This window comes from Solanum stenotomum, chromosome 4 (assembly GCF_019186545.1).
Source record: "Solanum stenotomum isolate F172 chromosome 4, ASM1918654v1, whole genome shotgun sequence".
NCBI classification, from domain to species: Eukaryota; Viridiplantae; Streptophyta; class Magnoliopsida; order Solanales; family Solanaceae; genus Solanum; species Solanum stenotomum.
The window spans coordinates 64121240-64136319 of NC_064285.1; the positions used below are offsets into that span (position 1 = coordinate 64121240).

The window sequence follows — 15080 nt, forward strand, 5'->3', positions numbered from 1 at the left end:
ACATAGAGGAGCCTTGATGTTTGTGGTGTTAACTTATTTCACGATATTCTTGGTTCTATTTTCGTCGGTAGAGGAGGCAAATAGGCAGACAACCTTTCAATTCCAAAAGTTTTATTTTTTGCCACAGAATTTTGGGACCCATATATCTTTTCACATAACAATTTCCATATGATTTTTTGGCTCCCACTTTGTCTTTTCCTTATTGTGACATTATTTCATCGAATACATGTTATCTTTAAAGATAAATATATCATTATTAATTGTCATTATCAAATAATGTTAATCTTTTATGAAGTTTATAAAAAATTGGATTTTTGATAAATTTTGTGTGAAACATCTCTTATTGACGAATCAAATTTTAATATAATATTTGTTGAAAATTAAAATATGAGATTGATATATTACTTTACTCTTCATTAAACAGCTATATTGCAGATACAATATTTTGTTCAAATGAAACACGTATACCTTCTTTAATTTCTTATTCTTAATGGCCCCTCCGCCCCACAAATAAAAAAAATAAAATAAGGGAGTTGTTTTACTTGTTCTAGATATGTTCAAAGTTCAATTAAATACTTAATAAAGAATTTGGTACAAGTATGAAACCAAATAGTATATTATTACAAAAATGAAATTAGAATATTAATATGATTAATATTTGTCTAATTATAATTATTATAGAAAAAATAATATAATTGTATTTCCATTCATTGGACTTGATCAATATTCCCATTTCATTAAACTAGTTTTAATTTTTGACACATACACAAACATCTTAGTGTATATACCATTATTCCTACAATATCCTAAAGTTGTTGAAGCCATGTGGAAGTTGTTAAGAATTGAGAAGATATAGGCCCATATTCTTTTGTCAATCTTACATTATTAAAATCATAAATAAATCCATCACCAAATAGTTTAGTTATGATAATATTATTGTACTATTGTTTAATAATCAAGAAATATCCGATGACTAATTTTACACGGTTTGAAAATCGATGAATAATTAGGATCGTCCTGCTTAATTTAGTGCCAACTTTTGTTTGTGGTACAATTCGAACCCAATGGCATGGAGTTAATTCATACGGTTTAGAAATCAGTAAATAATATAGATCCACATTTTTATCATTCTTGGTCTTTACACTTAAATGTCAAGTTTTTGTTTGTGGTATGATTCGAGCCTATAACATTTGCTTAAGTACTCACTCATTTTGGAAATTAGTGAATGATATACTCATCCCTTTGTACAATTTTTTATTCAGGTTTTTGTTTGTGATAAAATTCGAGCCTATGATATGTCATATGTGTTTAACTAATATTGTCTTAAAATTGGTGAATAATAAACCGATCTTCTATAATTCTATACTTCATTAAGTGCTAAGTTTTTATTAGTGATGAGATTCAAACTCATGACACGTGCTTAATTTACACACAACTTATTGCGCTCTTACTATCAGATTTTCAGGGAATAGTTATAGTATTATTTTTACATAAGAATTAAAACAATCAAGAAAACAACACAAGAAGAAAGTACTAAGAATAACTAAAAAGTGGAAAAATTATAATCAAGAAACACCGAGGACCAATGATACACGATTTGAAAATTGGTGAATAATAAATGTATTTGTTCGTCATTCTCCACTTAAGTACCAAGCATTTGTTTGTGACAGATAAGATTCGAACCTACAATGTGTGCTAATCTATCTATCACATGTTGCGCTCTTATCAACAAATATTTGGATATAGTTATAATATTGTATATTTTCATTTTTAAAAAAATAAAGAATCAAGAAAAGAATACTAAATGTAAATACTAAAAACAGCCAAAAAGATGAAAGAAAAGTATATAGCCAGCTAAGTTTAGCAACAAAAATTTGAAAAATCATGTTTGATACCTTAGAAGGAATCAAATGATTGGGTATGATTGGAGGTTTGGAACATTCTCTTATAATAAATTACACTATGTTAAACTAAGGAAATAATAATTTATGAACTACTTTCAAATTATTTGTTCATAGAATTTTGACTACAAGATTAAACAATTTAAGCAAATATATATGATAATATTTTCTAACACAGTGGAGAAGTAGTTGGTTCTTCCTCTAGGCTGTAACACACCAAAGAAATGCTTTTTTGAACAATAGGTGGCAAAGTAAATTCATTTTGTAGTAACTTTGTTCAAATCTCTCGATGAATAGAATTTTGTCACTCTTAATCAGAGTTCTTGATCAAATTTGAGCTCCTGAGAATGAAAAAGAAATTATGTTAAGAGTAATATTGTCTCTAGAAATGGATCCTACAATATACAATTCAAGAATTAATAAGATTCAATTCGAATATCTAATGTTGAATGAAAAATAAAAAAAATTGTTCAAATTTAAACGAATTAAATTATGATTGATTTGTGTAATTGACTCAAGGAATCAAACTAGAAACGACCTATGAATTATTGAGTAAAATTGGGTCAAATAATGCAACCTAAATTCTAACATACAAAACTAAATTTGTAATAGGAAATTTCATAGAACTTAATACAAGCTCATTTCAAAGAACTTAATAATTTTAAGAAAAAATAAATTGGATTTTACATTTTTCTTTGAAAACGCAAATTGTAAAGAGTGAGAAATTGAATTATGCTGAATGAATTGGAATATAATTCATTATTTAATCTATTTCGACACAATTCATATATATTTTCCATATAAAACTTTGATAAAATTTAATCTATTTTAAATTGTTCAAATTAAACTCAACTCGTCTTATATTTATGATTTATACTTTGGACAATGGACCCAAAGATAAACATCAAGCTACCTAAGATATCTCATGGGGGGCATAGAGAACTTGTCAAAAGAATCATATGATTTGAAAGAGTACTTGACAATTATTTTAGTACTAATAAGATAAAAAGCTAAAACTATAGGTAGTCACATGCAAACCACTAAATTGAGAGGAAAAAAAAATCTAAAAAGTTACTGTATTATATGATTATTATAATAGTAATATAATTTTATGGATTAAATTCAATTACTTTAATGTGATACAAGTAAGCTTTGTGATGTTAATTATTATAGAATTATTGGTGGCTGAGTTGATGGAGCCGTGTATTTTTTTTTAATTCGAATTTTCTTGTTAATCGGATGTTTTCTTAATTGAGTTCATCGTATGAAGCTTAGTTTGTACATTCATTTTATCTTTTTCTGCATGGTTTGAGGGTTATGTGTATTTTAAAAATAGCGATTGCGAATTTTCTTGTTATAAAAAAAAAGTTTTATCACTTATTATATATTGAATAATCATTCACTTGAACGTATAATTATAATAAGTTCATAAGACACATTTAATCAGATCAAAATGTATTTTTCTATGAAATGACCACAATTTTAATATTACATCAGAACAGACAAATATATTAATATCGGACCTCATCATTACCATCAAAGACAGGGGCGGAGGCAGCATATAATGAGGGGGTTTATCCGTACCCTTCGGCGAAAAATATTATTATTTATACATGGTTAAAATTATTTTTTAAATATGTATAATAGATGTCGAACTTCCTTTCACTAGTTCGTGTGTTTACTTCTCAAATTTTAAATCCCTTTATTAAAATTTCTGCCTCCGCCACTGATCGAAGATAATAGAAAATTTATGTTTTGGCCATAATTCTTTTTTTTTAAAATGCATGAAAGATGTATATTAGATATAATTTAATTAAATAAAAGTATGATCTCTTAAAGAAGCAAATATACTAATTCTTAGAATTGTTTGCTAGTATATATTAGGAGTCAAAAGTGCGCAACCACAAACGATATTTTACCCTCTTTTTACCTTTTTAAACCCTGGGGAATCTCAATAAATTCAAATTTGTATCGAGTAAGAGTTAAGACTCATTAAAAGAAAAAAGACTCCCTATTAAGATTCTTTTCATTTTCGAAGCTTGAAAATTTGAAGCTTCTAATTAAGAGCAAAGAGATCTTATATGTTTCACCATAACCCGACCCCGTGATGGTGAGTACTTCAACTCAATAAATGGCCTCGAGCAATGATACTTGCAAGTGATAATTGAATGTTTTTTTTTCTACAACCAGATAAATGTATCAAAGGCACAAGTTATAAGTGTACCTACCATAGAGTACTATGATCTGCTGTGCAATCTCAACCAAAAATTTACAAGAAGTAGGAAATAGTTGATAGTGATACCAAAATATCAATGAAAATTAAATGATGATATGACTAGATTTGTTTGGTAATTTGGAAACTATACAATAGGGAAATAAAAATAAATCCCACAAAGTTGGAAGGAAGGATCAAAATTTGTGCACCATATATTTTGCTAGTGTTCAATCATAGAGTTAGTTGAAACTCGAAATGAATGAATTTTTGAAGATGTGTTGAAAATACTTTTTGAAACTTGAAGTTGTGTTTGGACATGAATTTTATTTACAATTTTTTTAAAAAAGTTTTGTGAGTGAAAGTAAAATTACACTCAGAAACTAGTATGAGTCCGTTTTGGAACTCGAATTTCTTTGAAGATAAATTTTGAGAAACTAATCAAATTTCATGAACAATATTTTCAATTTTGATTTTTAGCTTGTGTTCTCATCTGACTATACATAATAGATATTCATATTATTCGTTAATTAACCCATTTCTATTAGTATGATGAAATATATATAGACGAATCAAATATGTTATTCATTTTAATTTAACTCATTTTTAATTAATCTATATCTAATTTGACCCGTTCATTTAACACTCTTGCGTGTGAGTGTTTTTTGAGAGTGAGTTGTTACTCACAATAAGTGGTTTTTCCATGAGAGAAGGTTCCTTCCTTTATTTCTCATTAATGAGAAAAAGAAACCAAAAGCACTTGTGGCGTAGATGGCGGAAGAGGAATTATCTCAAAGTCAAAAAGGGACACCTTGTGAGTGGAGAGGTGAAAAAATTTATACAAGAAACGAGTAACAGATACTTAATCAGCAATTTTGGATTTGAACTTTGGATATATAAAAATTCTTAGAAGGAAATGCTTCCTTTCGAATAGGACCCTACATAGCATGAATCCAATTAGACGCCAATATAGATACAAAACACTAGATGACTCTGAAAAAAATCAAAGTCATTTTAATGTAAGGATACACAAATTTAAGATTAACACAAAAAAATACATTTCTTTTTCATATTCAATATTGAAGAGCAAAAGGTTAAACTTGTCTCCTTCTCTTCCTATGAGTAATGATAATGTACAAGGAACATATAGTACGAACTAGTGAATATCATACATATCTTAAAAGTTTTTTTAAAAAAATTAATTTATAATAATATATCAATGTAATCTCACAAGTGAAATTTGGATGTACACAATCTTATTCGTGTATTATAAAGGCAGAGAAATTGTTTTGGATAAATCCTCGAATCAAATAAAATATATCAACAAAAAAAAGCATGTAAAACAAATAAATTCACAAAAAAATCATGTTGCAAACAACGAAGAAGAGCATTTGTAGCAATAGCCAAACAAAATAATAACCAAAGCAACAAAAACAACAAGTAATAAGCACTAAAATCTGAAATAAGAAATTAATGATAGCAAACAATATTGAACAGTTAACTAGAAACACTTACCTACTAACTTAAGAAAGTAATCATAACAATACTAAAAAGGGAATTAAACAACGTTTAATCTTTTAGCCTTCTACCTCAATTTTCGACCTTTAAATATTTCTATTTAGACATAAATTAAACTAGACAACGCTTAACCTTCTTATTTCTACCTCAATCTTCGACCTCCAAATTTTTCCATCTAGACTGGAAATGAACTAGACCATGCTTAACCTTCTTACCTTCTACCTTAATACTCAACCTCCAAATCTTTCTATCTAACCTGAAAATGAACTAGACCATGCTTAACCTTCTTACCTTCTACGTTAATCCTCGACCTCTAAATTGTTCTATCTAGAAATGTGGTTCTTAATGGTTATTACTAGACCATGCTTAACCTTCTTACTTTTACCTTAATCCTCGACCTCTAAGCCTTTATATCTAGACTGGAACTAAACTAGACAACGCTTCACCTTCGTACTTTCTACCTTAATCCTCGACATCCAAATCTTTCTATCTAGACTGTAAATGAACTAGACAACACTTAACCTTCTACCTTAATACTCAATCTCTAAATCTTACTATAATGAATTAGACCATACTTAACCTTCTTATCTTTTACCTTAATCCTCAAACTCTAAATTGTTGTATCTAGACATGTGGTTCTTAATGGTTATTACTAGAAGAATAAAGAACCAAATTAGTGAGAAACATAAAGAAGTTTAGCCAGCTAGCTAAGACCTATTACAAAGAAAGTGAGAGAATAGTGGGCTTTGAGCTGTGATTTAGCTGTCCTTTTTTAAGTCGGAAATTTCATGTTTCTCTTTCTCTCTTCTCTATATTCACACACACGCACCAAAAATCCCTAAAATAAATTCAACTTCTTCTTCCCCTTTATCTCTCTCCTTCTCAGATCTCAAAGAACCAACCCCATTTCCAGTATCCCTTTTTTTCTCCACTTTTTTCATCTCACATTTGGTTAAAGATTCAATCTTTGAACCAAAAAAAGCATAAAAAAAACAAGCATTCTTGATTTTCAGATGACTCATGTGAGATGAAGGAGAAAACACAAACACCCATTTGTTCTCTGTTTTTTCTTGTGCTCTGTTTGTTGTGTTCAGTCTTTGCTGAACACACAAATGCTGAGTTTACTGTTTCTGAAAATGGCCCTTTAACTGATTCTGAAGCTCAGTTCATCAAACACAGGCAGCTTTTGTATTACAGAGATGAGTTTGGTGATAGAGGTGAAAATGTGAAAATTGATCCATCTATGGTGTTTGAGAATGATAGAATCAAGAATGCTTATATTGCTTTACAAGCATGGAAACAAGCTATCATTTCAGATCCCTTTAATATCACTCTGAATTGGGTTGGTCCTAATGTATGCAGCTACACCGGAATCTTCTGTGCTCCGGCGTTGGATAACCCCAAAATCCGTACAGTTGCCGGCATTGACCTTAACCATGGTGACATTGCAGGGTACCTCCCGGAAGAGCTTGGGCTTCTTACAGATCTTGGGATTTTCCATATCAATTCAAACCGTTTCTGTGGTACAATACCAAGAAAATTCAGCAAGTTGAAGATACTGTTCGAGCTGGATCTGAGTAATAACAGGTTTGCTGGGAAGTTTCCTTATGTTGTTTTGAGTTTACCCAAGTTGATATTTTTGGATATTAGGTTCAATGAATTTGAAGGTAATGTACCTTCACAGCTTTTTGATAAGCCATTAGACGCCATTTTTATTAATCATAATCGGTTTGCGTTTGAGTTGCCGGATAATTTTGGGAATTCGCCGGTTTCTGTGATAGTTCTGGCGAGTAACAGTTTCCATGGGTGTCTTCCGGCGAGTATTGGAAATATGAGTAATCTTAATGAGGCGATTTTAATGAACAATGGGTTACGTTCTTGTTTGCCGGCGGAGATTGGGTTGTTGAAAAATCTGACTGTATTTGATGTGAGCTTTAATCAGTTGATGGGTCCGTTGCCGGAGAATTTTGGTGATTTGGTGAATTTGGAGCAATTGAATGTGGCACATAATATGCTTTCTGGGACAATTCCGAAAAGCATTTGTCAGCTTCCTAAGCTTGAGAATTTTACGTATTCTTATAATTTCTTCACTGGTGAACCGCCGGTGTGTTTGGGGTTGCCGGAGTTTCATGATGAACGGAATTGTTTGCCCAACAGACCGGTGCAACGCTCTCAGGGACAGTGTAAGGCCTTTTTGTCTAAAAAAATTCATTGCAGTGCTTTCAGGTGTCATAAATTTGTTCCTGTTTTGCCACCTCCTCCGCCACTTTCACCCCCCTTGCCTGCCCCTCCGCCACCTATTTATTCGCCTCCGCCACCAGTTTATACTCCTCCACCTCCAGTTTATTCACCACCGCCACCACCACCCTCTCCATCACCACCTCCGCCTCCACCACCAGTCTATTCACCTCCACCCCCACCTCCATCTCCTCCTCCACCATCACCATCACCTCCACCTCCACCCCCGCCATCTCCACCTCCACCATCACCCCCACCACCAGTTTATTCACCACCACCACCGCCACCATCTCCCCCTCCACCATCACCTCCACCTCCTCCCCCACCCGTTTATTCGCCACCACCATCTCCACCTCCTCCATCACCATTGCCTTATTGTGTACGCTCACCTCCACCTCCACCACCAAATTCCCCACCTCCTAATTCTCCACCTCCACCGCTTGCTCACTCGCCTCCACCCCCTTCACCTTACTATTACAATTCACCACCACCTCCGCCCCCAAATTCACCTCCTCCTCCACCAAATTCGCCTCCTCCTCCACCAGTATACATATACTCATCACCTCCGCCACCAAATTCACCTCCTCCTCCACCACCAACATACGTATATTCTTCACCTCCTCCACCTCCTTCCCCATTGCCTTGTATAGAACCCCCTCCACCACCTCCTCCTTGCATTGAACCACCCCCACCCCCCTCCCCTTCACCATCTCCTCCTCCACCACCGGTTTATCATTACAATTCTCCGCCCCCACCATCTCCATCTCCTCCACCACCAGTTTATTATTACAATTCTCCACCCCCACCATCTCCATCTCCTCCACCACCAGTTTATCATTACAATTCTCCGCCCCCACCATCTCCATCTCCTCCATCACCAGTTTATTATTACAATTCTCCACCCCCACCATCACCACCACCTACTCCAGTATATGAAGGGCCATTGCCACCAATAATAGGAGTTCAATATGCTTCACCACCTCCACCACCCTTTTATTAATTCTTTCAGAAATTTCCACTAACTTATCCTCAAAGCACAAAATTATCCCTACAATTATTATTTCCTCGAACTCTTCAAGCCATCAATAAAATCGAGCTAATACGTGATCACAAAGTTAAAATGGCGTGACAGAAAGAAAGAAAAAAGAGGAGAAAGATTCAGATTTTATTTTTGAATTGTTATCAAATAGATTGAAGTTGTGGAGCGAATAAATTGGCAAAGAAAAGATAGAAACTTTCCAGGAAAATGTATGTATAGAGATCATAATCTGGGATTAAATCCAGTTTACAGTGCTTGCTGCATCTGGTTTTTCTATTTTGTGAGTTTTTATTGTTAGATTTTAGTTTCATCATACTTTGTTTTCTTTGTATTTTTATTTTTTTGGGTTTTTTTTTTTTTTCAAACTATAGTATAATGATGAGCATTTTCTGTTTTACTTGTATTGATTCTCAGAATTCAGATTATTCCTTTGTGTTTCTTCTCTTATAGTAGTTGTGTATGTATATCTTCTTGATCTTGCAAAGCTCCAAATCTAGTTTTGTGTTGAATATGTACAAATTGCATTTATTTCAACTAAAGTTTTTGGGTAGTTGGTCTATTATCAATGCTAAAGGTGGAAAGTACATGTGGTTTGTTCATTGATTACAAATTTATACCACCTCTAGTTGTTAATTGTTGCACTTGGATGGTGGTCCTTCTTATCTTTTGGCTTAAAAACAACAACTTCATTGTTGTAATAAATGTGCGACTTAGCAGTTAATGAAGCGGGTGAAAATTTTGAAAATAAAGGATAGACAATGAAATAGGTGAAAATCTCAAGGTTTAGGGTTTGGCCCCTGTCATGAACTAGGGGTTTAGACCTTGTTGTTAGTTTGGTATATAAGTGGGGAAGGTAAGAAGGACTCGCAGGTTTAGATTTTGTTGTTGATAAAAATCTTTGTATTTAAGCGGAGAAGGTAAGAGGGATGAGTATGTTACAAACTTAGGGGTTTAAACCTTGTTGCAAAATTTAAGTGGAGAAGGTAAGAAGAACGAGCATGTTAGAAACGCAGACATATAAAAGTCTTGTATTCAAGTGGAGAAAGTAAGAGGGACAAGCACGTCACAAACTCAATGTTTAGACCTTGTTGCATTCAACAATCTTTTATTTAAGTGGTTAAGGTTAAAAAGACAAACATACTACTAATCGAGTTTCAAGATGCGCAAGAAACTTCTTGCTTATAAAAAAGAAAATCTTAGCAACCAGGGTCCAAAGATCAATATAGACGGAAAAAAACTCTAGGTGATTTACCTATGACATTGGGATGTACGTAATATTTATTCTAACAAAATAGTTAAGATGTGTGATAAACTAATTTGAACATCATGATTATGAAAAGAAAAAGTCAATAACTTTATTGATACCAATTGGTAAAAAAAAAAGTAAAAGCAAAAATCTTGACCTTACATATTTCAAGGGTCAAGATTCTTCCGGACTCATATGCTGGAATTGAGGTAATTTGATTCAAATAATTTGTCTTTGCTACTATACTTTACAGTTGTTGGAAACGTGTATGATGTCAACACTTGTACCTTTTTGATCCACCAAAATTTTTTTTTTTTAAATAATATTTTCTTCATCTCAAAATAAATATTTATTTTTTTATTTATTATAAAAGTAAATGTGATGAATTGTTAAAATTGAATTGAGTTAGATCAATCATAAAAATAACTAACTAGATATTATAAAATCGGAAAAGGGTCAAAATTGCCCCGAACTATATGAAATAGACCATTTATACCTTTCGTTACATTTTGGGATCAAAAATGCCCCTGCTGTTATCCTAAGAGACCACAAATACCCTCAAGAGTTAACACCCCAAATTTTTGTTGACGTGCCACGTGGGACTAATCCTTCCACCTAAGCGTTGCCAACTAGGATTTACTACAAAAGAACTAGACCTTTAGCGGCAACAACAGTCGCCACAAAAGCCCAGAAAATCGTCACTAAAAGTTTTTAACATTAAATTCTAATTTTATGTTTTTTTCTTCATTGTTTTTAAAAAACCAAATATGATATCGATTAAGTAGGAGTTGAAGACACTATATGTTTTATTTTTATGTCATATGTAAATGTATAAAATGTACAATGATGCATTATATATATATAGTAGGAGATTTGAATCGAGAAGTAATTTTGATTATTTTTCGTAATAATATTGGATGTTTTAAGTATGGATATTGCAAGTTATTTATTTTAGAAAATTAGGTCGCAATTGAAAATTAATTATCATATTTTTTTGTTGAAAAAATAGGTTTTACTAGCGAATGGTTGTTCGAGTCTTAGTCGCCACTAAAAAATCACTCATAACCTTTAGTGGCAATATTTTGGGATTTTGTGGCGACTTTGTCGCCACTAAAAGTCAAGTTCTTTTGTAGTGAATCTTAGTTGGCAATGCTTAGGTGGAAGGATTAGTCCCATGTGACTTGTCACGTCACTAAAAAATTGGGGTGTTAACTCTTGAGGGTATTTGTGGTCTCCTGGGATAACTTCGGGGGTATTTTTGATCCCAAAATATAATAGAGGGTATAAATGGTCTATTTCGCATAGTTCAGGGGCAATTTTGACCCTTTTCCGTTATAAAATTATACGAAAAATATTGAATACTACAATTCTTTTCATATCAATATGACAAAAAAAAAAAATTGATCTAAGTTCATATAATTTGGATCAGAGAGAGTGATTTTTTCAAATTTTGAATTTCACATATTATGAATAATTATTGGACATTATACTCTTGAGTGATTAAATAGCGGGGGAATTCTTTTAATGTTGTCAGTTTATTCTCTTCTCATTCAATTTTATTTGTGTAGTTTGAAAAATCTAGATATAATTTATTATTTTATACCTATATATTATTTTTATTGTGAAATATTTATCATATATAACATTTAACACGACTTATAATAATCAGAGATGGTACAATAAAATTATCATTCTACTTGTTATTTTTAAAAATATATGTTAAGTCAAACATGGAACGAATTGTGTATAAAAGTAAAACTTTGTCCTTACACTAAATTCACACTCATTCTTATAAATCCAGCTTAATTTTATTTTTAGGCCTTTTTATCTATGTCTATTTTGGGTGTAGTTGAAAAAAATGACCAAATTAATCAACTCTTCCTTTGATTAAGGGGAAATAGTATAAATTCAGTCTTAAATTGGAAGTCTCCATCATTAATTTAGGGAAAAGTAATTAATTCCACTATCACTTTGCTAATTGGATTCAAATTTCAAACTCACTTGGATTTCTTTAATCAATTACTATTTTTTAAAATTAAAGAGAGGTTTACAGATTTTCAGGATTCCTCAATAGTCATGCCTTTTCTTTTTTTTTTCGAATAATGGTGGTGTTCGAATCAACTTATACGTACTCAGAAACGAACTCTCATCAATAAGGTAAATGTTTAGGTAGTCAATCAATTAAGCTACTAACATTCTCAACCTTTTGTGTCATTGTTTCACTTATATCTACCTTTTTTTATTCAAATATTTTGTATCGAGAATTCAATGTTTCGATCAATTTAAATTTACACTTTTCATTACAAGGATTTTAGCGCTTCTTGGTGGACGAAGATTCCAATTTGAAATCGAAGTGAACGCTTCCCCTAAATTATATATCTTTGAGTTCAATCTAATAGAATTGAAACTTTAGTATTTATTCGGATTCGATATTTATGTGTGTTAAAAAGAAAATGAAGAGAGCCTCTTAATTCCTTCTAGCCGTTGATATAACATAGTTAATTTTTTTGTGCAAATCTTGCTGGGCACCTTTAAGTTTGAAAAATGTTCTTTATGGCCCTCGATTCTACTTTGCTATTTGTTGCCACAGAAAAAAAGTGAGACAAGTTATGGGGAAATGGTTTAAAATAAATTATCACGATATGAAATATTTTAATTTTTTCTTCAGTCATTTTTTTGTGATCGAGTTACTTAAGTATCTTTTGAAAACAGTCTCTCTACTTTTATGAGGTAGGACAAGATCTATAACACATTAAATCCACCTTAGAAGATCAAGGAAAAATACAATACTATGCAAATAACGAGAGTATGAGTAAGCACAACCAAGAGGGAGGTAGACTTTAAGCTACAAGTTTGACAAAACTCAGTAGCTTTACTTCAAACTCATGTACTTATAGACGCTAAATTAAATACATTTTTTTTATTCTTTGAGAAAAAAAACTACGCGAAGGACTAATTCGTGGATGAGGTATTAACATACATACTAACTCACTTTCATCCTTCATGTTCATAGATCGGGGAGGAATCGAACGATTTGATTAAATATCTATTGACAAATTTCTATATTCCTTTCATTACAGTATTTTTAAACAAGTTTTAATAAATTTAGAATCAATAGTCAATTCTATTTTCGATACAAGTGGTTGACAATTATTGATTTTCACTTTGATCATTAATTTCATATTTGTAAAAGTGTCCTTCAAATAATTCAAAGAATAGTGGTATTGAGACATTAAGTTTATCTAAATCATGCATTAGGCTTAACCCATCAAATTGAAACTTAAATATTTATTCATACTCGATATTAACGTTTTTTTAAAAACATGAGAGCCTCTTCCTTCTAGCCGTTGGTATAACTTAAGATTTTTTTTCGACAATATTTTCAATAAAAACCCTACCAAAATATGTGTTTTCATTTAGTATTGTGTCCTAACATCACACGTGAATATACCTAACAAAATACCCCATTTTATGGGTCACTTGTTGTCTATTCAAATCGGGCCAAATTTATGGAATTAGTGATATCGTAACCAATGTTGATTCGAATTATATATTTATAGATATTATTCAATATTTTTCCTAAGTCTAAAATATTTTGTTATAAAGTCATAATTATTGATTCAACAATATGTTTTACGCGTATTGACTTGCAATTTTGAACTCATCTCGATCTATCATTAATTTATCATCGTTCCTTTCTCATCAACGTTCTTTTTTCCTCAATCAGTGGCATAACTGTATACCGTGAAAAATAATCAGTTAAACATTCTTTGTCAGAAATTTATAATATATACTATATATATTGAAAATTTAAATTTATCAACAAAATTTTTGTTTTTACGACTATATTCAATTTATTTACCTTTTTTTCTTCTTCAAATAAAGTGTTAGAAAAATAAAATCATGAACCCTCCTCATATAAAAGAGCTCGTGGTTTCATTAGTTATTAAATAATGCTCTTTCATTTTAATTTATATAAATTTATTTAACTAAACACGATATTTAATTAAAATAAATAAAATTAATAATCTTAATATTATAATATTTATATATCTATAACAGCTTGTTATAAAGTGAAAAAACAATGAGAAGTTCAAGGAAGTGGCGAGTTACTAACCTTCACTTAATAGAACAAATTTTATTAGTAAAAGATCAATAAATGGATGATATTAATAATTTTTCGAGTTATTTTGTGTTCACTTAATCAATTGAATAATATATGTTCTTATATATTAAAATTATAATAAATTATATGATTTGAAATAAATATCTATTGTGAGTAAGCATTTGTCCACTTAATCGGACTCTTTAATTTTATGTTTTTTGTTGTTGTTTGTATTAATTTGTTGTCTTTATTTATAGTACTCTTTTTCACCAACCGTTTCTTATATTTGGTCAACATCATATGGGACTTTTTCCACGTTGTTTATGTTTTATCAACACCAACCAATTTTTTTTTTTAAAAAAAAGTAGTCAATTTTCTTATGTATTGATGGCATTTGAGTGGTAAATATTTATTCACAAGGCTATTTATATTAAATTATATTAACTTATTATCATTAAGCAATTTAATAAGATAAAATGCACATTAAGTTACCATGAGGGTAAGTGATAGAAGTTTACGCAAAACCCATATAAATTAGTTATAATACATTGATAGACATCTTAATATGATCTCAGTTGGTAACTATATATTTCAATTTTGAAGTTAATAGCTAGATACTTCAACTTGTCTTTAATATGTCTGTTGAACACTCCAACTTATAAAGTGATCATCTAGAATATACCTCTAAAATTTATGTGTCACATCATCATTAGGTGTCCACGAGATACAGTGTGGACAAGTTGATTAGATATACATTCACAAAGTTAAAATATTTAGTTACTAGTTGAAGACAATAATAAACCTGTTCTTGCTCCATTCGT

At 31.2% G+C, this 15080-nt stretch overlaps 1 protein-coding gene across 1 annotated transcript; it reads left to right on the top strand.

The window, feature by feature from the left end:
* The first annotated feature begins 6444 nt into the window (after positions 1–6444).
* Positions 6445–9346, top strand: LOC125861948 (leucine-rich repeat extensin-like protein 4). Its single transcript, XM_049541869.1, has one exon. The coding sequence runs from the start codon at positions 6659–6661 to the stop codon at positions 8867–8869; it is 2211 nt and encodes a 736-aa protein (XP_049397826.1). The 5' UTR covers positions 6445–6658; the 3' UTR covers positions 8870–9346.
* Positions 9347–15080: the final 5734 nt, after the last annotated feature.